The following is a 27,742-nucleotide window of genomic DNA, read 5'->3' as shown; positions in this document are numbered from 1 at the left end:
TAACTTTCCTATAATCTGTGCATATCTTATTTCCCCCAAGGACATGATCTTATACTCTTTTTTTTAACTTCTTACTGTGTTGGATAACTATTAGGGGATGAATGAATTAAATTTAGGAGTAAGACAAAGTCTGGGAAAGAGTACAGAATTTGGCTGAAGACAAGATTGAAAATGATTCCAACTGAAAGTAAAGCACAAGCAAAGGCAAAGCAGTGGAAGCCCTGGGCTTAAATGAAGTGGCAAGATCACCCTTGGGATGAATAAGAAAACTTAGTAGGTAAAGAGGGAAGGAAAACTAATGGAAGACCCATAAGGCAAAAGTTACATATTTCATATTGTACTGCCATGGGTTCTTGAATAAGTTTTCCATAAATATTCCCAGAGAAAAGTCCAGGGGAGATGAATTAACATTATAAATCTGGAGAACAGAGGAGGGGGAAAGAATGCTGGGCTTGGAGTCAGCAGAGCTGGGTTTGAGTCTGGCACTGCCTCTTTCTCACTTACAACAAAAGGTAACTCAACCTCTCTGATGCTTTATAGATGTTTTCTCATCTATAAAATGGATATAATAATACTTATTTTAGGAGTTTCTTGAGAAAACAAATAGAGTAATGTATATAAAAGTGATTAGTTAGCACAATATCTGGCATGTGCTTTGAGAACCAGTTTTCCTGTTACTGTTCTTCTGGGCACATTGTGAGCCCACAGAAAAATAAAGGTTCAAGTACTAGAGGTAGAGGGCCTTGAAAGATCATTCTAGTCCATCCCTCACATTGTAAACATAAAGAAAAGGTATTTAGAGAAATTGTGTGATTTGAGAACAGGTTCCTTATCTATTCCTCACTGTGCGTCCCCAGTGCTGGACGTAGTGTCAGACACAGAGTGGCAGCTCCATAAGTGCCGAATGAATGAAAGAATGTTCCTGAGTCACACCGTGACTCTGCGGCTCTCCACCGCAGAGCCAAGGATAGAGACTATTTCTCCCGTTGTGACTCACAACTCCAGGGATGGAAACAGTTGTTTTTCACAACACTTCTAAATTCCTCCCCTTTATCTCAGCCCTAGTCTGTTACCCTAACACTAGCCTCTCCAATAATGGCTTCCCCAAAACAAGCGAAAAACTTTTTCTGTCTTGCTTTCTCAGAAACATGCTCATGAGAAGATTCCTGAACAAGGGGAAAAAATGAGAGCAGTAATCAGCCACAGCTGAGTGGTTCCTTGCACTGCAGCCAAAAACTGGGTGCTATCAACCAATAAGATTGTATACAGAAAAGGGGGGTCAGGGAGACCTCTGAGAAAAGCTTTTTAGTTTTGTCCTGGCATGAAACACTTAGTTCTCTACACAGTTTATTTTAGAATATCCAGAGAGTTGCTTGGCTAATATTTCATGACTCAAGTATTCCTGTCAGAATCCTTTAGGGTAACCAACTATTAGTTGTCCTTTCTCTTCACTGAAAGAATGGTGATATAAGCCTGAAATTAAAGATTCATCTCTAGGAGGAAAAAGCAAAATATTTTACCACGTTCAAATACCGGGATTCACCACATCTGGTATCTGTGCATTTTCTGTATAGTATTCTTACAAAACTTGGGATCTGATATCTTGTTGTTTAGTTTTGAGGTGATTTGGGCTTCAATTTGGGCACCAACTGGAGCCCTGCCACTCTGCTATTTTCTGGTTTAAGTTCCCAATGATTTAGGAACTTGGGGAAGTTGGCCACACCAGTGGTGTTCCAGTCTCAAGTCCCAGCAGACTGCTACTGCTGCTATTGGGGGCAGAGAAACCTTGGTGATCACAGGGAAATTCTCTCCATCTGCCTCGTGTGTCTCAACCCATCAGCACAACAGGACACAGCTGTCTGTGTGGGAAATGCGCTATCAGTGAACCATACAAAATGAAGACGAGAGTGCTGTGCATCAAGGTCTAGCTCAGATCCCTCCTAGCCACTCCAAAGTGGTAAAAAGAAGGAAGAGACTTACCTCAGTGAGGATAGCATCTTACCAAGCTCCCAGTTTCCACTTCTTAACAACAGTGTCTTTGAATCAGTTAGCTCAACAGCACAGAAAAGAGGTATATATAGGGCCAGACCCTCTATGACAGCTAGAAATATCCATCTTAGGTAGACATGGCCCACACTGTGTTCCTGTACCATTTCCAGCTGTTTCTCTCATTCTAACCAGCACTGCAGCCAGTGACTAACGTGTAATGTGATGACTTTAGTCATATCCATATATCCTTCATGACTTCTTGGTGACCTCAGAGAAGCGTGGCTTAGCAAGTAGAATGAATTGTTGGAAAGACAAAGATTTCTCCCAAAGCATTATGGAATATTATGTTTTATTGCATTCAAATGTGCCACAAGCTTCAATAGGAACACTTCCCAGGATCTGTGTTAACAGGGCTTGACAGGCTTTCAAATATTGTGTCCTCTGTGGTGACAGGAAGAGAGGTCTAATTATTATCTCTGCCAATCTCTCTCTTTGGATGATGCTGTACTTTCCAGTCTATATATTCTTCATGGCCACCCCCTCCTCTATGTTCACTAATGCACTTCTCCCAGGTAGCCCTGGAAGAAGCTTCAGATAGAGCTGTCTCTTTGTCTTACATCTCAGAGCACCAACGACCAGAGCCCTCACTTTGCATTTTGCATCTTCTGCCTTATATGCACATGTCTAATATCTATGCACATGTCTAATATCCCTGCCAAGGAACATGAACAGCATCTTATCCATCATATCCTTTACAGTACAGCACCATGCTTAGCGCAAAGTATGATGCAACAACCGCTTGTTCATAGACCAAATAGTTGTCAAATAAGTTGTTTGTAGAATGTAAATTTGTAGTTCCAAAGTGTGTGTGGGGGTGGAGCATAGTCAATACAGTCATTTGTTAAAGATTGCCATGTATATCTAAAAACACTGAACAGCCAAACAAGAAAAAAAGTTTCATTTTCCAATGTGAGTAAGGAACTAGAACACAAGATTAGTAAAGCCTGCGGATGCCAGGAAGGCAAGCATGCGTGCCAACTCAGCATGTACTCACCGCACAATGACTCAGAGCTGCGATCTGCAGAAGCAGGCTGACCCTTCCTAAACTTTACCATTCTTGTCCAGAGTATACTATGTTGTTCTCTTCCTCACCCACTGGCCAAATTACTTATAGCTTCCCCTGTATTATAACGGAGCTTTATCTCCTTCTTTTTTTTAAGATTTTTTTTTATGTGGACCATTTTTAAAGTCTTTATTGAATTTTTTACAATATTGCTTCTGTTTTTTATGTTTTCGTTTTTTTGGCTGCAAGGCACGTGGGATCTTAGCTCCCCGACCAGGGATCAAATCCTCACCCCCTACACTGGAAGGTGAAGTATTAACCACCAGACTACCAGGGAAGTCCCTTTTTTAACCAAGAGAATCACAACTATGATACGTTATTTTTACAACACAGTGATCCATAGAGCTACTTGGTTTGTCTAGATTTATTGAGCTAGATGGTGGCTTTACAGCTGCAATCCTAACTACGGGCTTCACTCAGGTCCAAAGACCTAAGTAGGGTGTTATGAGCAGTTCATGAAATTCTGTGTGTAAGTCATTTCCTATGATAGGGAGCAGAGGAGAAGCTAAAATAAGTATGGTTTTTCAGAAAGCATTAAAATTTTTTTCAAACCTTGTCTCCAGAGGGGTGAATATGATTAGTCCCCTGAGACTCATCATTTTGTCATCTGATTCTTCAAGATCTAAAAATTGTTTCCAGATGTTTTATTTTTTTGCTACTTAATGTAATAAACATCCTTATACATTTTGGCTACAAAGAGATTGCATTAATCTATGGATGCTAAACGATAGGTGTTTGTTATATTTCTTTATATTTTATTTTCAGTATGGCTAGTATAAAGTTATATTCAAAGTAATAATAACAACCATTTAAATTTCCATGAGTCCTGTCTACAAGAAACGTTAAAAGATGTTAATAAATTCTTCTATTTTTTTTTCCCAATGCGGGTTTAAGTGCGATTCAAAAAGGACACAAAGCATTCCTTTAACAGGGAAACTCAAGCACAAGAACTGACCCAGAAAAGCAGAAATTGCACTGTGACTTTTCTGATTCATGGCTGCTTTTCCACTAGAACCCCTCCTTACTGATGACACTTAAGACCACATAACATTTTTTTCAAATACGAAATGCAGCAATAATTTTTTACCATACACAGTATATAGCACTTTATAGTTTTACAGATGATAGTCTAGTGGTTAAGAGCCTGGTCTTCAGAATTAGGTGGATCAAGGTTCTAATCTTGACCCAGACATTTTCTATGTGACCTTAGGCAAGTTACTTACTCTGTCTTAGCATCATTTTCAGTGGTGTGTGGAGCCAGCTTATACTAGCTTGCAAGAGCAGATTGTTAAAATTTTAGGAACTATGGAAGCCAGTTGTTAAACACAGCTAGTTAAAAGATTAAATCATATAAACTTAAAATTAAATAAACAATATTAACAAGTGTAGTGAATACCCAAACTCATGACCTTCTAATTATTTTACCACGTTACCATTATCTATGCTCTTGAAGATATGTATGTTTATTATATCTGTATGGTGACAGTATTACATAAGGCACATTTCTTCCTATCTCTCTGTTCAGTGACCTCTTGTTGTTAGCTTGAAATAGGCCATGGTGAGAGTTTTTACACCATGGAGGTCAACAACCACTGTAACTCAGGGATTTGCGTGTTCCTATCCAGTTGTTAGATGTTTACCAACAGACCAGTGTTCAGTTTCCACATCTCAAAAATGGGAATAGTGATACTGACCTCATGTAGTTATTTATAAATATTAAATGAGATAATAAATGTAAAACACTTTCTTCAACAGCTAGCTCATAGCCAATACCCAACAAATGGTAGCAGTTATTACCATCCATTAAAATATAGAATAAGGGAAAATGTAATCAAATAAATATTAAATGAATTATAATTTGGCTGTTACCAAGTTATTTTGGTACATAACCTGTTTATTCACAACTGGTTTAGCTGGTCACATAACTTTTATTGTTCCATTTACCTCCTGCTGATAAACTACCAAATCTGTACCTCCACTCCCAGCTCTGCTCCAAGGACCAGACTTCCACTTTCAATTAGTTCTTGTCATTGACAACCAGGTATATCACAGGAACCTCAAATTCAGCTTTTCCAAAATACCATTCATTATTCTTTTCCCCCAGTCTTACTCCTTCTTTAGTTATCTTGGTTAGTCATCATACAGAAACACAAAATCCTAAAGCTGAAAAAGATCTCAGAGATCATCTAGCTAACCTAGCCATTCTACAGAAGAGAGAACTGAAGCAGAAAAAGCAAATAAATGTCCAGGGTTGCACAAGTGCTTAGTGGCATAGCAAGGACTAGATCCTGAGTCTCTTAACTTCAGTTTGGGGCTCCTTTCACCATCCCACTGCCTTCTGCTGTATGAGAGAGAGAGTGAGAGAGGTTGCTCTGCTTATGCAGTCTCTGTTCCATTTGGCTAATGCATTCATCCCCGGATGTGCCTCCGTGGCTTTCTCCCACCTCCACCACAAACCCCAGAGGTGAATAAGTAAGACCTTCCATGATCTTTGCCTCTCTGAAAGGGGAGGTTGGAATTTATGTAGCCTAGAGAGAACTAAAACGACCTTAGAATCTTCCAGTTTGCAGTTTACACAGTGTACCTTTAAGATTCATGGTTCCCAGAGAGATTTAATAGTACAGGAATTACTGATAAACCATTATTACTATATTGAGTATTCCAATCATTTGAACATCTCTGGGATGCTGTCCCTTTTCATTTCTGTTGACTTGTGTAGTAACTGAAAAATAATTGATTAAAACATACTTTCACTTTAGTATTTTGTAGTTTCCTAGGCTCTTTTCTCCCTGTAAATCGAAAGAAATGTCAGACCCAACTCTTACCAAGAAAAGATCATCAGACCTTGCTGTAGCAAGTTGCCAACTTCTCAGATACCTAACAAGCCTCCTGAGCTTCCACCTGAAGAACCTGGCTAGCCATACCCTGAAACTGGCTGCAGTTTCATTCATTCATTCATGAAACATTGATCAAAGTCCTACTATGTGCCAGGTATTTATTATGCACTGAGGATACAGATACAGATAAATAAGGCACCATCCTGACCATCAAGGAGCTCACAGTGGGGCGGAGAGCAGACAAATAAGCAGACCATCAAATACACAGAGAATGCTTAGTGGAAGTGGAATAAAGGGATCTTAACCCAACCTGGGTTAGGGGAAATGAGGGGTCAGCAAGGGGTTCCTAGAGAACGCTGTGATTGAGCAGAGCCTCAAAGGGTATGTGAAAGTTAACCTGGTGAATGGGAGAAAGGGAAAGGATGAGGGTGTTTAGTCAGAGGGCAAAAAGGGAGCCTAATGGAAGTACTTAGGCTGGAAATGAAGAGCACGGGAACGGAGAGGCAGAAACTGTTGTAAGCTCTCTTGCTCTCTGGTTTAACTTAAATCTTAAATCTGAACATGTAAATCTGTACCTTGGCCCAAACTCCCCACTCTTCATCTGGCTCCTTTTCCCACTCCATGTTCAGAGTTACTGGTTTCTGGGCACTTGGGTTTCAACCAGAGATTGGCTTCAGCCTAGCCTTCCTTCCCAGCATAGCTGTGATTATTCCATGCCTAGCTATAACCCACTGCTAAACACAATTGAAGATACATGAATCTGTAGGAAAAGTGGCTACCCAAAGGCAATATCAACATGAGAACCCTTGGAGTTACACACAAACAGAGCAGAGGGTAAAGGAAAAGCATAACCAGGAATCACTGGCCTCCTAATTGGCACTTTCTCGTGTACATGTAAGATAGACTTATCCTTTCCATTAAAACTCTTAATCCTACCCATATTTTCTTCTTTGAGATTTTGAAAGAAACAAGATCATATGTTAGAGAGCTCTGATATGAACATGGAACTAATATGGATCTCTTTGGAGCATTTTAGCTGATGCATTTTTATCCACTTATTCATTCATTTGGGGGTATGTGAGAAAGACTTAAAGGAGGTGAGAAAGCCATACAGGTAGCTGCAGAAAGAGTGTTCCCGGCAAGGAAAACAGCCAGTGCAAAAAACCCGAAGGCAAGAGCTTGTGTGATGAAAGAACATCAAGGAAGCCAGTGTGGCTGGAGCAGAGTTGATAAGAGGAAGAGTAGTAGGAAGTGATGTCAGAGAGACAATTAGGGAAGGAGGCAGATTATATGGAATCCTGAAGGTCCTTCCAAGGCTTTTGTTTTATTGAGTAAATAGGAAGAATTGCCAGGTATTTGAACTGAGGCAGAACATTGACTTGGGTTTTCAAAAGACCATTCTAGATGCTGCTGTGTTGAGAGGAAACTTAGAGGTTGAAGTGAAAGCACAGAGACCAGTTAGGAAGCTATCACAATAATCCAGGCAAGAGAGGATGGTGACCTGAACTTGGGTAGTAACTGTGAAAATGGTGAGGAGTGGTCAGATCCTGGAGAGATTCTGAAGTAATAGTCAACTGGACTTCCTGACAGAGTGCATGTGGAGTGTGAGAGAAAAAGTCAAGAATATTGTATTAGTTGGCTAGGTCTGCTGTAACTAAGTACCACAAACTGGTGGCTTAAACAGCAGAAATTTGTTGTCCAACAGTTCTGGAGGCCAAAAGGTCCAAGATCACAGTGTTAGCGGGGTTGGTGGAAGGGTATGGTTCAGGCCTCTCTCATTCGTTTGTAGATGGCTATCTTCATGTTTACATGGCGCTTTCCATGTAAATGCATGTGTCGGTGTCCAAATTTCCCCTTTTTGTAAGGACATCAGTCACATTGCATTAGGGCCCACCCTAATGATCTCATCTTAACTAATTACATCTGTAATGACTTTATTTCCAAACAAGGTCACATTCTAAGATACCAGGGGTTAGGAATTCAACATATTAATTTGGAGCAGATACAATTCAGTCTGTAACAGATGACTCCAAGACTTTTGGCCTAAGCAGCTGTAAACATGGAGCTGTCATTAACTGAGATAGGAAAGGCCGAAGGTGGAGCAAGGAGTTACATTTTTGAACAGGGATTTTTTTTTTTTTTTTAAGATTTAAGAGTCTAGGGACTTCGCTCATGGTCCAGTGGTAAAGAATCCGCCTTGCAATTCAGGGGACGCAGGTTTGATCCCTGATCAGGGAAGTTAGATCCCACGTGCCGCGGGGCAACTAAGCCCGCGTGCCATGACTGCTGAGCTTGCATGCCTCAACTAGAGCCCTCGTGCTGCAACTAAGACCCGATGCAGCCAAAAATAAATAAAATAAATGAATAAATTTTTTAAAAGATATGAGTCTAAAATTCGAGAGAGAACTCTGGGTTGAAGATCTATATTATCTATCATATATATGTGTCTGTGTATGTATACATAATATGTGTATATGTATATATATGTACATGCATATATACATATATTACTTCTCTCTATATATAACATATATAAGTACTCCTGTATACATATATACTCCTATAAACACATATACATGCACATGTATATACACATATATAAACTTATTCCTATGTGCATACATTACATATATATGTATGTGTATATACGTATGTGAGCATATATTTGTGTGTATGTGTGTATATTATGCATATACATATGTAATGATTTTATATATACATTATATATATTTTACATATATACATATATGAGTGTTGTTGGGTTTTTTGGCATAATTTTAGATTTATAGAAAATTTGCAAAGATAATACAGAGATTTCCCACATACCCCTTACCCAGCTTCTCCTGATGCTAACATCTAAAATAACCATGGTACATTTGTCAAAACTAAAAAATTAACAGTTACAGTGCTATTAACTAAACTACAAATTCTATTCCTGTTTCACCAGTTTTTCTATAATGTCTTTTTTCCTGTTCTAGGATCTAGTCCAGGATACCATATTACATTTAAAAATTTCTAATTGACATGTGTTGAATTTTTGACATCAGATGGTACAAAACTAGATACAGTCCAGGATTTATATATGATATAAAGCAAGGATTAGCATTCTCTGAGACCTGTATATTAAAGATTTCTATGATTATGGGGGCTGGTTGGCTGCAGCATATTTCCTTCCCTTCCGCTTTTAAGTCACTGTCCATTGCCATACTCTGTAGCCCCAGTAAAAGAACAGGAAATAAAACCATATATCCTACTTTTGAGATGCTAGTGACCTCTGGTCTGAAGACATGCATGACACAGACCAGTGTCCTCTAAAGAAAGAGGGAAAGTCAAACTGACCACAAGCCAGAGCTGACAGATCACGTGAAAATGAGGGGTTTGTCTGGATATTCACTACTCAGTCTTCTGCTCTCATTGGAACTGCAGATCTTGGCTTTGTAGAGCCCGTGGCAACAGTTTTCAGCTAGGGTGCTTCTGTAATTCTCACTACCCGCTTTCAATAGGGCACAGCCATGTTGTCATAAAAGGACCCGAGACACCCACATGATTCGTTGGTATTGTAGAGTGTCTCTGGGGGAGCACCTCAGACAGGAAGTGGAAAGTCAGACCTTACATTCTGGTCAGGAACCTGTCCTCTGAGCCTTCTCCCAGTGATGGCTCTGTTCCTGATGCTGAGTGCTGCAGCAGAGGTTGCTGGAAGCAGGTGGCTAATTCTGTATGGGTTTCTGGGCTTGTCTGAAGGAGGGGTCCCTGAGGACAGGAGGCTGATGGCTCATCTCTCACCACGGTTTGTCTAGTCAGGGATTCAGTTCCCTGGCTCCAGCTCTGGTGATAGTATACTGAAATTCCACACCTTCGCCTTACTCTTTTCTGCTAACTCTGCTCATAGCAGTTCACACACTTCCTTTGACTGGCTAGGAAGGCAGAGAAGAAGGAAGCCACTGCCGAAAAAGGTCAACCTGAGCCATACAGAGAACAGAAAATGAGTATAGATAAAGGAAAATTGTTCTGCTGCTGGAAGGCAGTTGAGGATGATGACATTATTATTGGACTATCTTTATTGTACCTAGATGCTGTTAATACCTTTTTCACACTGTTGTTGATGGTAATTGTTGGTCTTTCGTCTCTATTTTGCTGTGATAGATCTTTTTTTTTTTTTGCGGTACGCGGGCCTCTCACTGCTGTGGCTTCTTCCGTTGCGGAGCACAGACTCCGGACGCGCAGGCCCAGCGGCCATGGCTCACGGGCCCAGCCGTTCCGCGGCATGTGGGATCTTCCCGGACCGGGGCACGAACCCGCGTCCCCTGCATCGGCAGGCGGACTCTCAACCACTGCGCCACCAGGGAAGCCCTGTGATAGCTCTTTATTGGAGTTCTTTTTCTTGATTTAATGTAAGAACGCCTTTGAGTTTCCACTCCAACATTTTTTTCTTTTGTACGCAGAGGAGTTTCTTCCTATTTCTTCTTTATTAGAACCTGTCTTCCCAAAGGCTCCTGCTTACTGATCCAGTGGTCTTCCCTTTCTCTGCAGATGTCTTGTGGCAAGAAGGGAAGGCCTCCGGAGCGGTGTACAGTAGTGAGAAGGAGCTCACTGAACGAACTCCTTGTGAAGGTGAGTGAGTGCCCAGTACGTGGAGTGTGTGGCCCTGCCACTTTAGATTACCGCATTTTTTTCTCCTTATTTTTGTAATTTAAAAAAATTACTTAATGAAAGTTTATTGTTAAAATAAAACTAAAGAGGTTTAGAAAGTGTCTCTTTACCCAGACATAGGCGAATATGCGTAATATTGTCAAAGACATCTTCAATCTGTAAAAAAGTAAAAGATTACTTATGTTTCCAGGCTTCATAGACACCCTGTGTAGAAGGCAGATTTAGGGAAGGTAGTCCATCATTTGAGATTTTTAATGACAAGATATATTTTGTTGGATCAGAAGAGACAAAGGATGGAAACTGGATCATAATTTCCTGTACTACCTGAGTCTCAAATCACATGACCTGAGAATGAGCAGTGGTCTCAATTATAATTCAAATAATTCTCTTTTTTTGTTGACTTTAAAATTGCCTTTAGCTTTTTCCATTTCTAATCAAATTTATTTTTTAAACCCCACTTCGTCATATAAAATTGGCATTGGACTGCTGGTCTCTAAGTTCTTTGTGTTTTTTTTTTGTTTTTTTTAAATTTTATTTATTTATTTATTTATTTATGGCTGTGTTGGGTCTTCGTTTCTGTGCGAGGGCTTTCTCTAGTTGCGGCAACTGGGGGCCACTCCTCATCGCGGTGCGCAGGCCTCTCACTATCGCGGCCTCTCTTGTTGCAGAGCACAGGCTCCAGACGCGCAGGCTCAGTAATTGTGGCTCATGGGGCTAGTTGCTCCGCGGCATGTGGGATCTTCCCAGACCAGGGCTCGAACCCACGTCCCCTGCACCGGCAGGCAGATTCTCAACCACTGCGCCACCAGGGAAGCCCAGGTCTTTGTGTTTGATTATTGTAACTATGAAACTGCCCATACCTTACTAAATATTATAGGTTTTGCTCAGCTCTATCTTGACATGATACCCGACCTTACTTCTATGCTTAAGAATCTTTCAACCATTCCTGTTATTTTCCCACATGAACACTAACTCCTGCCTTTTCTCTTTACAGAGTACACCTTGCTCCTATGTTGTTTTCCTTTCCCTCCTGTTCTTAATCATGAATTCCTATTCATGTCTCAAGGTTCCACTCAACAGATAACCTCCAGATCACTCAGGATGTTCATTATTCCCTCTTTTAAGGCTCCTTACCCTCATGTACATATGTACATCTGGTATCGCACTTAAAATAGTTGTTCCAGACACTCTACTAAGTGGTTCACATGCATTATCTTATTTACTTATGGCTAGAACCCCATCAGGTAGGTACTATGATTATCCCCTTTAGCATATGTGGAATCTGAGCCTTAGAGAGGTTATTTGACCTAAGAATACACAGCTAGAAGTGATAGGTAAAGCTAAGATTTCAAACTGGGTCTGTTTGGTGTTTTAGTCTGTGCTTTTAACCACATTTATACTTCCTCTCTTACCACATTGTAAAATAATTTTTATGCCTGTCTGTCTCCTCCACTGTATTTTGATCTTCTTTAGATTAGGGAACATGTCTTACCATTTTTCCAGTTTCTATTGTTGTGTCTGATACCTAGAACCTTTTGTTTGTTGCGTGATTCTTTTTTTTATATGAGTGTTTGTTGTTGTAGGTGATATTTAAAGCCATGATCTAGGTGACGTCACCAAGTGCGTGATGAGAAGAAAAGTAGACCAAAAACTGAACCTTGGGGCTCTCTATGATTAAGAGATTAAGGGGTTCAAGAGAAGAGGTGACTGAGGCACCTTTAGAAACATTGTCAGAAATAAGAGAAAGAGCCAGAGCTATAGCACAATATCATTTATGAGGATTAAAATCCACACACAGAACCACAATATAAGAATGCAAGAATACATTGATATATATATGTATATATTAATATATTCCTTTTTGTTGCTAGAGAAAGACTTTTATGTTTTGCTCATTTTTTAAATTGAAGTATAGTTGAATTACAATATTGTGTTAGTTTCAGGTATACAGCATAGTGACTCAGTTTTTTTGCAGATTCTATTCCATTATAGGTTATTATAAGATATTGGGTATAATTCCCTGTGCTATACAGTAAATCCTTGTTGCTTATCTATTTTATGTATAGTAGTTTGTATCTGTTAATCCCATACTCCTAATTTGTCCCTCCCCCTCCCCTTCCCCTTATGTAACCATAAATTTGTTTTCTATGTCTGTGACCCTGTTTCTCTTTTGTATATATATTCGTTCGTATTATTTTTTAGATTCATATCATATGTCATATCATATAGATTTGTCTTTCGCTGTCTGACTTATTTCACTAAGCATAATATTCTCTAGGTCCATCCACATTGCTGCAAATGACAATATTTCCTTTTTTATGGCTGAGTAATATTCCTTTGTGTATGTGTGTATATATATATATGTGTGTGTGTGATATATATGTCTGTAAATATATATATACACACAACAGATGATTGGCTTAAGAAAATGTGATATGTATATATATATAAATATATATATATATATCTCATCTGTTGATGGGCACTTGGGTTGCTTCTGTGTCTTGACTATTAAATAGTGCTGCTATGATCATTGGGGTACAAGTATCTTTTCAAATGAAAGTTTTTTGTATATGGAACCACATAAAACAAATTAGAGGGTTTGCTTGTGTAGAGAAAGGGGAACATGAGTGGGAAATGTAGATAAAAGGGAATAAATAAAACAAGAGATCAGCCTTGCCTGGAATGATGATGAAAGTGTGCCATGAATTGAGGAGTGTGATTAAATCTGTTCCTGGTACCTGAGTTCCAAAATAAGTAAAATAAAATAAATCTAGTATGAAATAAAATAGAAATCCCTGGTTATGTTTCTTCCCTTGAGTACTTTTCCTCTCCTGAAAAATACCACAGAGAACACACAATATTTTTAAACCTCTCTTCTTATTTTCTTTTAGTGAACTTAGTCACCAGTGATGGATTCTAAATGTTTGATTAAAATAGTTGAAAAGAGGGAAGTTTAATGAAGCTTGCTTGCTATGGAAGTGAATATAAGATGACTTAAATACTTATTGCTAATTTCTGAGAAGGGAAGAGTACTCATCAGCATAGAAGCCCACTCTAGGTTTGAACGTTGTTCTCCTACCTCTGCTGTACTGCACTTTAACAATAGTGTTGCTATGAAAATAAATTATGTGGGTACATATAGGGAGTAAGTATGTAGAGCCACAGCATTAGCTTTCCTGCAGAAATCACATCCTCATGAGTTTTCTAAATCATAATCATTAGGATTGACACAGCCAATTTAGGAAACTAACGATGATATCAACAAAAGCCAAACATACACATACTTCTCACCCAGCCCATTTGATTCCTATGTGTATACTCAACAGAAACACATTCTGTGTTCACCAAAGGACATGTATATAGCACTTTGTGCACTTTTCTGTATATTATACTTACCCTCAAAAAAGTCATTAGGGAATGCCTTTGCTCAGTATGTCCCAGCTGTCGGTGCCAGCAAAACAGGAAGCAGATTTAATCCGGTTTCTTGGGTGTTAAGGATTGCTTTGTGGTCAGTCACAGGCATGCTCAAAGCAACAAATTCAGGTACATGGTAGAATACAAGCATGTGAAGAGCTATGAGAAACCTTCACAACTTCCTCTCTTGGGCCTTAGTTTTTTCCTTGAGAAAGGCTTTCCATCAAAGTATTCAATACCCCAACTAAAGGCTAAATAGGAATCACATCCTCAACAGTTGTCCCAGTCAGCTTCCTTGAGTCACAATGACCCAACATAAACTAGCGTAGGTAAAAAGGGAATTAGTGGTATCTCTAACTGAAAGTCCAGCTAAGCAAAAATATACGATCTCTCCTTCTCAAACACAGCATCTCTCCCTCTTGAAGGTCAGCCTCTTTGTGAGGATTTTATTCTTTCCCATTGCAGACAAATTTCCTCCATGTTCCTGAGCAAGAGAACCACAAACACATTCCAGGCCCTGCAACCTCAGAAAAAACTGAATTTATTTTTCCCAATGTTGAGCACCTAAAAGAGTTTTGAATAGTTCTGCTAAGGTCATGCTCTTCCTGGAAAAATCATAGCCACTGCACATGGAATTTAGGAATGTCTAGGCCTGGGCCAAATGATAGCGGCCATTGGAAAATACTAATAGTAATCTAATAATAATAGCTAATGGTGGCTAAGCATTTACTATATGAAGCCATCATTCTAAGACTCTTATATGTATCAAATAATTTCATTCACACAACACACTTAGGAAGTTGCTAGTATTTTCCCCATCTCATAGATAAGGAAAGTGAGGTATACAGAAAGCTTAGGTAACCTGCCCCAGTCCCATACCTAGTAAATAGTAAACTCAAGATTAAAATGCAGGTGCCCCAGAACCAATGCTTCCAATTACTGTGGTGTGTTGCTTTCAAGGTGCCACAACTGACAGTTGCCCAGAACCACAAGGGAAGGGAGAGGAGTGGTTCCTTGAAGCAGAGTATGAGATACAAAGGAAAACTACCAGCATCTCATACAGTGGTTCATTAGTTTCACTTATTTAACTAAACATTAATCCAAAAATTCAACAAATATCTGACAAATGTCTACCATGAGTTAGGTCACACATCATTCCTTAGAGCATAGAAAAAGATGGATTCATTCACTGTCGCCAAATGTCTCCCAGGTTATAGATGACAAAGGAGCACAGGAAAGAGTACCTTCTTTACGTGATAAAACCATTTTGTCTCCAGAGTCTTTCCAAATTGTATTTAAACATGGTTTTTAAAAAATTATTATATGGCATAAGGTTAGATTTTATAACTTTGAGTAAGTAGCAAATATAAAAGCAAACAAATTAAATTTGTTCAACTGATTCAGCCAGAATCATTTTGTTAAATGAATGTAGATTTTTTTTTCTTCTGAAACTACTATAATGAAAATGTTGCACTCAGGCTCTGAAGAAATTTTTTTAGAGAAATATACTAATAGGTTTTCTTTTTTTATCACCAACTGTGTCAGGCACTTAACTTACATTATCTCCAATATTCCCCAGTTTGAAAGAGATTTTTTAATTAATTTGAAAAATATTTTAACAGTGGCGGCCTGTTGGGATAAGAATGCTGTCATTCAACAGATATTTATTAAGTGCCTGTGTATGGTTTAACTTTGCCTGGTAATCAAAGAAATACAAATTGAAAATATAAAATATCATATTCAATGTCAAATTGGCAAAATTTTTTATATATAATATATTTATGAAGAGAACAAACTATTTTATATTTATGGTAAGTGTAAACTGACAATCTTTGTAGGGTATGGATGGCCTTAAAAATAACTATATCCTCTGACCATTTCACTTCTAAAAATTTGTACCAGAAAATTACACAGACATATGCAAAGATATGGCTACAATAATTTTCCTCACAGGTTATTTATGATAGCAAAAAAAATGGTAGGCCAAAAAAAAAGAACTGTAGGCCAATAATGAATGGTTAAATACATATTGGTATTTTGATACAATGAAATACTATATAGCTATTAAAAGTAAGTTACAGGAAAAATATTTAATGGAATAAAGACATTCACTTTATAAAACATTAAATGAAAGATATGTGTACTATATAATCCATTTCAGTTTAAAAAAGTCTAGACAGGCATAGAATAAAGACCCTGAAATTCTAGTAGTGTTTATTATTTCTGATGATGAATTTTCAGGTAATTTAAATTTTTTTCTCCTGTTTTTTTTTTAATTAATTAATTTATTTATTTATTTTTGGCTGTGTTGGGTCTTTGTTGCACACGGGCTTTCTCTAGTTGGGGTGAGCAGGGGCCACTCTTCGTTGTGGTGCACAGGCTTCTCACTGCGGTGGCTTCTCTTGTTGCAGACCCCGGTTCTAGGCACTCAGGCTTCAGTAGTTGTAGCATGTGGGCTCAGTAGTTGTGGCTCGCGGGCTCTAGAGCACAGGCTCAGTAGTTGTGGCGCACGGCCTTAGTTGCTCCGCGGCATGTGGGATCTTCCCGGACAAGGGCTTGAACCCGTGTCCCCTGCAATGGCAGGTGGATTCTTAACCACTGCACCACCAGGGAAGTCCCTTTTTCTCCTTTTTTTATTGTATTTTTCTGCATTTAGCATGTAATAAGAAAAAAAGCAGGGTTTTTAAAAGTGAAAAAAGAAAACTCAAAGTGGCAAGTATATGGGTAGAAATTTGCAGAGGATAGTGAGAGAGCTCGCTGAAGCAGCCCTATCCCAGTTCAGGCCACGTGTGAGCAGAGGCTTTTTCAAGGAGGAGAAACTGGGCAGAGGCATCACCTCAACCCCATCAAAGATGATGACATGCAGGGGAACGTGCAAGTGCTGGTACTCATTAGGAAATCGGTCATATTACTTAGTGCACCCTACAGTGTTTATCCAATCCCATAAGAATGCAGAATATTTCTAAAACATATGTAATTGATTTTCACTTTTCTTTGTAGTTCTCCATCATCCACTTATTTATTTTTTCTAACAAATATGGATTCAAATTCTTTCACAATACTGTATACATCTTTCCTTTTTTGGGCAGCTGTGACTGCATTAACATTTAGCCCTTGACATAATTCACTTATGTTAATCCAGAGCTTCCAAAAGACAGAGATGCTATTTGACTCATCATGGTGCCCAGTATGCAGTAGGCACTCAATAAACACCAGTGTAAAGCATTTCATTGTAAGCTTCTATTCTCAACTTTTTGTTTTATTAGGGCCTTTTTCCTTGATCAGATATACTAACACATGACTTCATAGTGCAAAATTCCAAACATAAGAAGAAAATACATTTTACTTTCCAAGGGAAGAACCTGAAAAACCTGTGAATAGTCAACTTTCCTTCTTTGAAACCATTTTATACTGTCATATCAATGCAAGTAGGTCTGGAAGGGTGAAACTATCCTCACACCCAGACTAGGGAGGTAGATGGAGCCTCCTCAAAAGACTTAATAAGTCCCTCAGAAGCAGTGACATCCAAGATTCACTGATTCTCTGAAGTTACAGCAGCAGCCATTATTAAGATATCTGTGGTTCATAATGAGCCCATTTCTTATAAAGTTTCAAATGGTACGATTTCCAGTGCCTGACACCTAGGGTTAAATCTCTCGAGTAATTAAATTATTAAATGAACAAATGCAAATGGAAGACGGATGAACAAAAAAAAACATTATTTTGCATAATGATGTGAAATACTAATGTCACTGTGGTTTGAGACTTACAAATTAAGGGTCAGTTAGGAAAAGAAATCTATTCTTTAGAAATACATTCAGATCAAACTCAAATACCTACTGAGGCAGGCAGGCAATGCAGTGAAGTGGTAGCAGTTCCAGAGTAAGTGCATGTGTGGACGTTACTGAGTGGAGGAGAGGGCGGCATACTGAGGAGAGGGCGCCATCTCAAGGGGGTGAGGCTGACTCAGCTCCAGCCTTTTGTTGCCATGTGGGAAAGCAGGCCCAATTTTGCTAGTTCTTCTGGTTTTTTAAGAGAAGCTTGAAGTCTAGATTTTTATTTGAAAACTCCAAAATTCCAAATGTTGGCTCAAAATTTAAAGACAGACTGTGTCTATATGTTTTGAATATATATCTAGCCAGAGGGTCATCAATTTGAAACCTCTCATTTTGACTTTAGTGTGTCTGAAAATATTTAACCTTAGGACATGTGTATGAGTGTTTGTGTGTCTGTGCATGTGTTGTGTGTTTTTGCTATAATAATTACCTGGTGGAAACTGAGAAGAACAAGGAGGTAAGTCACACTGTGCAGAGGGTTCGGAAGCACTGAGGTAAGCTAGGCACGACTGTATGTAAAATAGATAACTAATAAGGACCTACTGTATAGTACAGGGAACTCTACTCAGTGCTCTGTAATGGCCTATATGAGAAAAGGATCTAAGAAAGAGCAGATATATCTATATGTATAACTGATTCACTTTGCTGGACAGCAGAAACGAACACAACATTGTTAATCAACTAAACTCCAATAAAAATTAATTTTAAAAAAAGTACTGGAGCATGTATCTTTAGGGGAGAGATTGATCAGTTAGATGTGTCAAGCACATTGAGTTATTTCTGAATTTGCAGGTATTCTTCCTTTGTGATTAGGCCTCTGTGTTTGCTAACTGACATCCATATGGAAGTTAGGCTCCCATCCTCCCACAGAGACTGGGAGATACTGATGCTCTCTCTCTTGATGATTACATATTAAAGGCTGGCTCCCAGGTCTTTGAGGAAGACATTCCTGGGTTGTAAAACTGGCAAGAAGCTTTTTAAGGGCTTTACATCTCAACGGGAGCAGAGAAAGAATGTACAACCACAAGTTTTCTAAAGTAAACGCTCTAAGAAAAGGGAGGTCAGGGGTCCAGAGTCCAGAAGAAGCCTGTCTGAAGTTTTGTCCATCTGGAGGGAACATTAAGGCCATCTTGGCCACAGAGTGATGGTAGATGTTGATGCTTAGCAAGCTATATCGCAGTAAATTGGATGTTAAACAAATGCAACTTCTAGCCATTTCAGCCCTAGCTTAACGTCCCCCCCTCCTTTCCCTTACATCCTCTCCACTGTGTGGTGTACCAGGAAACCATGATATGCCAGTAGTAGTGCTATGTAAGATTTCTGTCCATTCAAGAACTTGGAGGAGAAATCTGTTCTGTCCCTGTATTCCTTCCAGGGAATCTACCTGCTTATAACTGTACCAGTACCATGTGCTTTCACCAGCCGTGCAGCCCTGGGAGCCTTGGTCTTTTCATGTCTAAATGGGCATGATAAATACATACTGCACAGCATTTATATGAGCAGTAAATTTGATCTGTATGACAGTCAACATGGTGCCTGGCATATAGTAACAGTTCTCATTTGTGTTATTAGTCTCATAGAATGATGAACATTCTATGACACAAATATCAATAAAATACACAGAGAGGTGAAAGAAAAGTTAAAAGAATCATGACTGAAATCAAACAAAACAGAGCAGAAGAAACTATCAGGGAGGTAGTAACTGCTTCCAAAGTGCCATGCCCTACCCTCCACAATTCCACACTCTTTTCTGCCCAGTTTTCCTTAGTCTTGTTCCTTCAAACTTAAATATTTCCCCATATAGACCTCAAATCGTCATGTTATTTAGCCCAAGGATATAATGCAGTTTTTAAAATCATAATCTTTGGGCTTCCCTGGTGGCGTGGTTAAGAATCTGCCTGCCAGTGCAGGGGACACGGGTTTGATCCCTGGCCCGGGAAGATCCCACATGCCACAGAGCAACTAAGCCCGTGTGCCACAACTACTGAGCCTGCACTCTAGAGCCCGCGTGCCACAACTACTGAAGCCTGTGCACCACAACTACTGAAGCCCGTGCGCCTAGAGCCCGTGCTCTGCAACAAGAGAAGCCACTGCAGTGAGAAGCCCGCGCACCACAACGAAGAGTAGCCCCCGCTCACCGCAACTAGAGAAAGCCTGCGCACAACAAGGAAGACCCAGCACAGCCAAAAATAAAAACAAATAAAAAATAAATAAATAAAATCATAATCTTTGTGTATTTCCTTTCATGCATTTATCACTTGTAGCATCTTACCCAATACTATTTACTCTCTGAGGGCCCACGTGAGAGCAAACTGACTCTTCAGGAAGTTCTTTGCAAATTCTCCCCACAAAATGTTTTTCTTTGTTTGTATCTTGGTATCAATTCTAAAAAGTTTTCAAGATTTGGACTCTGGTATTATAACTGTGCTCAGAGTATCCACACAGACGTGTTCTGCTTCATCATCCAATGAACTCTGCCTGTTAGTGGATGTGGCACTCCAGTGGAAGGAAGCCAAGAGCCTATAGTAGCGATCCTGGGGAAAATTTAAGCAGCTGTGGCCATGTAATTTAAAACCTCCAAAAAGTGTGCTGCGGTCTGTGCACAGCGTTAGTATAACATGAGGGCTGGATATAGCCCGTTCTCATTCTCTGGAGGACTTCTTCGCCTGCTGCAGGAAAGAGAAGGCTGAAAGACAAACCTGGGTGCAGCCGGAAAGGTCCAGATAGATGAGCTTGTGGAATCCATTCCCCAAATTCAGGTACTGTAAACCTTTGTCTGTAAACTTTCTGCAATAAGCCAAACTAAGATTCTGTAAACTGTGGAAGTACCTGAAAAGACAGGGCGAGAGAAGAGAGGAAGGAAAGGGATTATACTTTTGTTGTTTTCTTACATCTTTGTTAAGCCACTATGACAAAGAGAAGCAAAACTGTAAATTAATCTTTTCTCCTTACAGATATTCAAGAGTTGAACTTTACTGTTAATACTCTTCCTGTTAAGTAAAGGAGATTGCAGTAGCATATCAGATAATGCATAATCACATTTCAAATGAAAATAATTAAAGATTTGTCTAGATTTTTAAGAAAGCTGATTAGGATAAAGCTTTGGGGGTGGGGGAGGTTTGTGCATTCCTATTGTTTGGAAGTTAGTGTTTGAAAGCAGTTTCAGAGTTTGTGTTATTGTTGCATTTAGGTTTTATCTTTGGAGCACCAAAATAACATATAAAATGTCTAGGAGGACAAACCCTTTGTAAACATTTAAGTGGCGATTAACTGTTACATGAGAGTTAGGATTTGGGGCAGAAAGGAGGCAAAGTTGAACATAACAGGCTTTTAAAATGGACATGGTAAGCAAATGGCTTGAAAAAAATAGATTTTTTTGTAACAGTGCATGATTTTGTATGTAACAGTTTCATTATTATGGATAAAGAAAGACATTGATATACAGAGCTTAAAAATGGGTTAAGAACAGTCTGCAAATGAGTGGGCAACATATGAGAGGAATAAAAACTACAGTCAGAGGCTATCAATCTCACTGGAGTTGAAACAGATTAACTATGGCATTACCACCATGACCAAAATGAGAGCTTCCAGAAAAAAAAGAGGGTCTTCAGGACGAGTCTGTACTACTGTGCAAGGGCTCACGGTTTGAGGACACTCTGGATGATTTTCAAAGCCCTCCTAAGCCTGGCATTTTATAAAAGTGCAAGAATTCCCACTACTGCCTGCTCTTGCAATGGAATTAAAAACGTGCTTTTGGTTTGTGATCTGTAACGGTTTAACAGCAAATTAGAAAGCAAAAAGAATGAAAAGTAGGAAGAAAACTCTCTGTCCCTCAAAAACCCACAAATGACTAATAAAGTTTATCTTCACATAAATGGGAAATTAGATATGCAAGCTTTGACCATTAATCAGATTTATTTCCCAAATCTGAAAAAACACAACTATATGATATGATTCACATTCCATAGCAAATTATTTGACTCAGAACACACATTTCCCTCTGGTAATGGCTGTGTCCATGAGATTCAGGAGAACGGAGAGGGAAGCCTTCTGGATTCCCCAGTGGCTGGGTGGGCAGGGTTCTGAAGGAGAAAGGAGCACTAACATCCCAAAGAACGTCCCTTCTCCTGGGGCCCTTGAGTTAACTAAGAGCATTGCCAAAGCTTTGGAAATGCTCGATCTTCCTCTCCCTGAAGCATACCCTTGTGATTCAGCTGAGTAAGTACAATTTTCTTGGGGGTTGTCATTCCTAACAACCGTTTAGCTCTCTAATTTGGAGAAAGGAATAGTGAGGCAGGCAGCATGACACAATGGAAAATACACAAGGGTTTGGAATCTGATGAAATTGGATTTGAATCCCAGTCCTGACACTTACTGCAACTTCTCCTAACCTCTCAGAGATTGTTTCCGCATCTGTTAAGTGGATATTTTAACATTATCTTTTTTTTTTTTAACCCTCACCAACTGTGGGGCCTCCAGCTTTCCTGAACCTCAGTTTGCTCGTCTGTAACATGGATGTAATCCTATCTGCTCTTTCCTCTTAGAGATGTGACAATTACATAAGCACATAGATGTAATAGTATTATAGTGAGGGTGGTCTTTGATGATAAATATTAGCAGGGATATGGTAGAACCTTTAAATATATATATATTGTTATTGTTGCTACTACTACCTCAAATAATAATTACATATGAATTATTCATATGAAGTTTGTACTGTCTTCCTTCCATTGAATGCAATAAGTACTCACCTGACAAGAGTGGTGCATACAACTGATACTAAGAGTTTGGGGGGCCTCATATGCCATCTATACCCTCATTTTGGTCATGGTGGTAATACCATATGTAATCTGTCAACTCTAGCGAGATTGATAGCCTCTGGCGTAGTTTCTGTTCCTCCCATGTGTTGCCCACTCATTTGAAGACTGTTCTTCCTAACCTGTTTCTAAGCTCTGTATATCAGTCAGTCTTTCTTTAGATATAATAATGAAACTGTTACTTATGAAATCATGCATATTCAAATCTGGTCCAAGCCTATTATTCAATTTCTTTAAGTGCATGTGTCAGTTAACAAATACCAAAAATGAGAATTGAGCGAGGAGTTCTTAATAGATACCTATGGATCTATGGCCCCTTTGTCAGCATAATGTTTTTTTTTTATTGGAGTATAGTTGCTTTATATAATGTTGTATTATCAACATAATGTTTTTGGACAGTAAGGGAAGAGTCTAGACCTTAAGGATGTCAAAGACGTGATAAGACTAAGCTCAGGATGATATGTCTCGCAGCATAAGGCAGAGTATATTGAAGGGAAGAGAGACCAAGAGTGGACCATCAGGATGCTGCACCAAATGAGGTGCTGAGAGTGCCACCTAGATTGTGGCAATGGGAATAAATGGAGAGGGTTTAATTCAGGAAATATTTCAAAGCAAAAACTGTTTTGGAATGGGCATGAGCTGTGGGCAGCCCTCATTTTCAACTTTAGAAAACTGAGCAAGTCCCCAAAGAAGTGAGGAAAAATATTGAAATAAAAAACTGGCAAATCACTGTTGCTAAGAAAGGCAAACAAATTACATTTTTCTCTGGAAAGAAATACTAAAGACACGAGAGACAATGAGAACAGCAACAAATAACACATCTCTGGTTATTTACCGCTTAACAAATGCTTTTGCATACCCAAGCATGTTTGAAACAATAGAAAGCAGAGCAAAAATAGAGAATCATTATGAAATGTATTTTTATTACAGATAAGAAAGTCAATGTACATTTTTTTCATATGGCGAAAAACATCAATATTAATTAGTTTTATCCTAAGTGTTGTCTCAATAGCAAGAACTAGAAGTTAAAATCAAAACAGAATTCTCATTTTGGGTCCTATTTTTCTATCTGTTGCCCACTAAAGGTATAGCTTCATTTGTAAAATAACTGTCCTTAAAAAATTATGCAGAGATGTAGTGTTATTTTAAATTTCCTAGGAGAAAAGTTTATCTCAAACTATGGTTGGAAGAGATGTTTTAAGTTAAAAAAATAATTTGTACTGTGATATATGCTACTCCCAAATCATCTACTTTGAGAGTTCAGATTTTCACATATGGATTTATGGATTTTTTAATATATATTTCTCTCTCTCCTCCCTCTTCACCCCCCCCACTCTCTTTCTATCTATAGATACATACACACATACATACATACACACATGCACATATATTCTCTCTATATATATAAACACACATTCATACATGCACATATATTCATCACATATATATCTTAATATGAAATGCTAAAGAAAAGTACTGAGTGATGTTCTGTATTGCAGGACAAAGAATCCTACAGAATTCCTGAAACGGTCAGGGGCCCTCCACAGTGGTGCTTCTGGAGCTGGCTTGTACCAGCCCATGAGAACCAATTGTTAGCATCTCTTCCCAATTCCACATTCAGTGGCATCATGTTGGTAGCTTAAAATTGGCCATGATGGAATTATTTATATCACAGAAATCAATAAATCCTACAAATCAAAACACACCTTTAGGGTTTCCCTGGTGGCGCAGTGGTTGAGAGTCCGCCTGCCAATGCAGGGGATGCGGGTTCGTGCCCCGGTCCGGGAAGATCCCACGTGCCGCGGAGCAGCTGAGCCCGTGAGCCATGGCCGCTGAGCCTGCGCATCCGGAGCCTGTGCTCCGCAACGGGAGAGGCCACAAGAGTGAGAGGCCAGCGTACCGCAAAAAAAAAACACCTTTACTCCCTACCCCAGCCAGTTATTAAACATTTATCGAGACACTGCTGTCCTTGGAACACACTTTCAGAACTACTGATATAGAGAATGCAGTATGCTGAGAAAATGTATACAGAAATAAAAATGATGAGAGAGAAGATGACAGCTTTGAAGGACAAGAATAAAAATCGATCTAAAAATAAAAGGGGATTCTTAAGATAAAACCTGAACAAATGGAATAGAAGCATTTAAAAAGAAAAATATCCATCAGATAAACCCAAATTGAGGGACATTATATAAGATAAATAACTAAACCGTATTCTTCAAGTGTCGAGGTCATGAAATACAAGGAACTACTGACGACTGGCACAGATTTGAGGAGATTAAGGAGAAATGACAACTGAATGCAATATGGAACCCTACATTGGATCCTAGAGCAAAAATAAAAGGACATGAGTGGAAAACTTGATGAAATTTGTATAAAGACTTTAGTTTAATTAATAGAAAAAAAAAAGAGGGCTTCCCTGGTGGCGCAGTGGTTAAGAATCCGCCTGCCAATTCAGGGGACACAGATTCGAGCTCTTGTCCAGGAAGATCCCACATGCTGTGGAGCAACTAAGGCCGTGAGCCACAACTACTGAGCCCATGTGCCACAACTACTGAAGCCCACGCACCTAGAGCCTGTGCTCTGCAACAAGAGAAGCCACCACAATGAGAAGCCCGTGCACCATGACGACGAGTAGTCCCCGCTCGCCACAACTAGAGGAAGCCTGGGCGTAGCAATGAAGACCCAACACAGCCAAAAGTAAATAAATAAATAAATTTATTAAAAAAAAAAAAGAAGGAAGGAAGAGAAAAACACCTTCCTTGGCTGAGAAAAATCTAAGTTTTAATGTTCAAAAGGTTTACTATGTTCCAGGAAAAGTTAATTGAAAGAACACAGTTAAGTTTGGAAGATGTTTTTAATTTCTCAGAGAAAAGGAAGTTCATGCCAGCATCTTGGCAGAAAAATATAGGTTACCAACAAAGGAAGAGAAAAATCAGGCTGGCTTTAGACTTCTCTTTAACTTGAAATAGTAAAGATTATGGAACAACATTTGTAGGGTTTTAAGGATAGAGTAAGGGACATGATTCAAGAACCATACACCAAGAGAATTTGTTGTTCATCCTTCAAGACAACAGAAAGTCATCTTCAGAAAGTAATGACTGAAAATCTAATACTTGCACATCTTTCCAGATAAAGAGTTTTTAAAACTATATTTCCAGTCATCATAGGGTGAATCAAAATCAAAATTAAAGAATAAGGAAATTGTGGAACAAATGGACCATCAATGAATGTTAAACCTAGAGTTAGGACTACATAATCATTATAAATATGATTACAATGTTGAGTTCAAACACCAAAAATCAACATTAAAAGGAAAGTTAAATGATTAACAAAAATCACAATTAATAGGTATTTACATATAGGTGCGTGGAAGTAGAAGAACATCAAGTTCAAGGGAGAATTAAAGTGTATCAGATCTCTTGCCTAACACAGGGGGAGCCAAAGTTACTGTTTCATTGTGACTTTGATAATTAGAGAAATGCATGTTAAAGCATGTTTTTAAAAAACATACAAATATCCGCTAGTTAGAATACACAAGAGAATATGCATATATCTTTGAAATGCATTCAGATTATAGAAATAACACTTTTATAGCAAAAGGCAGAAAAGATGAGTACAGTGCAGTAACATAAAAAATAAAAAAATCTAAAACATAAAGCAAGATGATAAAAATAAGACCATACACTCAGTTTTGACAAGAAATATTAGTCTTTTAAACTTCCCTCTTAAAAAGGCAAAGAGATTGAAATTTTTAAAAATAGAAGTTAGCTATGTGCTGCATGTAAAAGATAAACCTAAAATACAGCAACACAAAGGTTAAAAATATGGGTATACATAAAGTTATTCCACAAAAGAAACCAAACGTGACTGTATAAATAACAGATTAAAAAGAATTTAAGGCAAAGAAATATCAACCAGGATAAAAAATATAATTTTATGTGAACAACTGCTACAATCTATAATGAAACATACTACTTATTAATCTTTACATGTAAAATAACAAAAATAAATTAATAGAAGCTTTGTCATAATAGGCAACTAATATATCACTTATCTATGACATATCGAGAATTTATACATATATGTGCATATACACCTAGAAATGTTCTCTGAAAGAAACTCTTTTGTTTTAAACATTCATGGATGATTTACTGAAATTGAGTATATAAACTAGTCCACCAAGAAATCTCAATAAATTTCAAAAAGTAGAAATAATTCAGTCCACATTTCTTGACCACAGTGTAAAAAACTAGAATTAAAAACATAAGCTTAATTAAGAAACTTCAACAATTTGAAACCCAAAATCCTCTTCTAAATAATTATTAGGTCAAAGTGGTAATCAACATATAATCAAATATACAACAGTTTGGTTAGAAAATGAGAACAATATTTATCAAATCTTATAAGCTTTGCCTAAGTTCTTCTTTAGAAGTAATTTCATAGCTCTATTTTTTATTTAAAAAGGAAAGAAATCAAATCATACAAATGAAAAGTTTAAAAAGATACAGGTACATCAGGCCCAAGTCCAAAAGTAACCATTTAGAAAATATAATGAGAAATCATAATCAGAAAGGATACTATTCACAATGGCAATGAAAAAGACACCACAGACTATCCATGTGAATAAAACAAAATTTTGAGACATTTAAGAACATTTGAAAGAAAAATTTTAGAAGTATACTATGTTCCTGATAGGGAGACTAAATATTATAAAAATATGGATTATTCCCAACTTATTTTACCTTTAATTATTGACATACTGGTAAATATCTTACAGCTGGTTCTTCAAAAACATGTATGCATATAAATGTATATATGTTTACTGTAAATTTGTACATCTTACTATTTTCTTAAATAAATTTTTTAATTTAATTTTATTTATTTTTGGCTGCGTTGGGTCTTTGTTGCGGTTCGCAGGCTTATTGCAGTGGCCTCTCTTGTTGCAGAGCACAGACTCTAGGTGCGCAGGCTTCAGTAGTTGTAGCACGTGGGCTCAGTAGTTGTGGCTTGTGGGCTCTAGAGCACAGGCTCAGTAGTTGTGGCTCACGGGCTTAGTTGCTCCACGGCATG

General features: G+C 38.4%; 3 protein-coding genes across 4 annotated transcripts in view; 2 read left to right on the top strand and 1 right to left on the bottom strand.

The window, feature by feature from the left end:
• Positions 1 to 10,565, top strand: part of FAM185A (family with sequence similarity 185 member A) — a 150,383-nt gene extending 139,818 nt beyond the window's left edge. Inside the window, exon 9 of the transcript XR_010945401.1 lies at positions 10,480 to 10,565. The gene's annotated coding sequence lies outside the window, so the exon portion shown is untranslated. The remainder of the gene's footprint in view (positions 1 to 10,479) is intronic.
• FBXL13 (F-box and leucine rich repeat protein 13) overlaps positions 1 to 27,742 on the bottom strand; it is a 194,497-nt gene that overhangs the window by 70,271 nt on the left and 96,484 nt on the right. The window contains 1 exon segment of the mRNA XM_067746011.1: positions 20,552 to 20,681. Coding sequence (XP_067602112.1) covers positions 20,552 to 20,681 — 130 coding nt within the window.
• LRRC17 (leucine rich repeat containing 17) overlaps positions 20,322 to 27,742 on the top strand; it is a 32,382-nt gene continuing 24,961 nt past the window's right edge. Inside the window, exon 1 of one of the 2 annotated variants that reach the window (XM_067746017.1) lies at positions 20,322 to 20,611. The gene's annotated coding sequence lies outside the window, so the exon portion shown is untranslated. Of the gene's footprint in view, positions 20,617 to 27,742 lie in introns of both variants that reach the window. The other variant, XM_067746016.1, reaches the window with a different exon arrangement.

This window comes from Pseudorca crassidens, chromosome 8 (assembly GCF_039906515.1).
Source record: "Pseudorca crassidens isolate mPseCra1 chromosome 8, mPseCra1.hap1, whole genome shotgun sequence".
Classification (NCBI taxonomy): Eukaryota; Metazoa; Chordata; class Mammalia; order Artiodactyla; family Delphinidae; genus Pseudorca; species Pseudorca crassidens.
The sequence above is the reverse complement of the archived record's forward strand: the minus strand, read 5'-3'. Positions and strand labels throughout refer to the sequence as shown.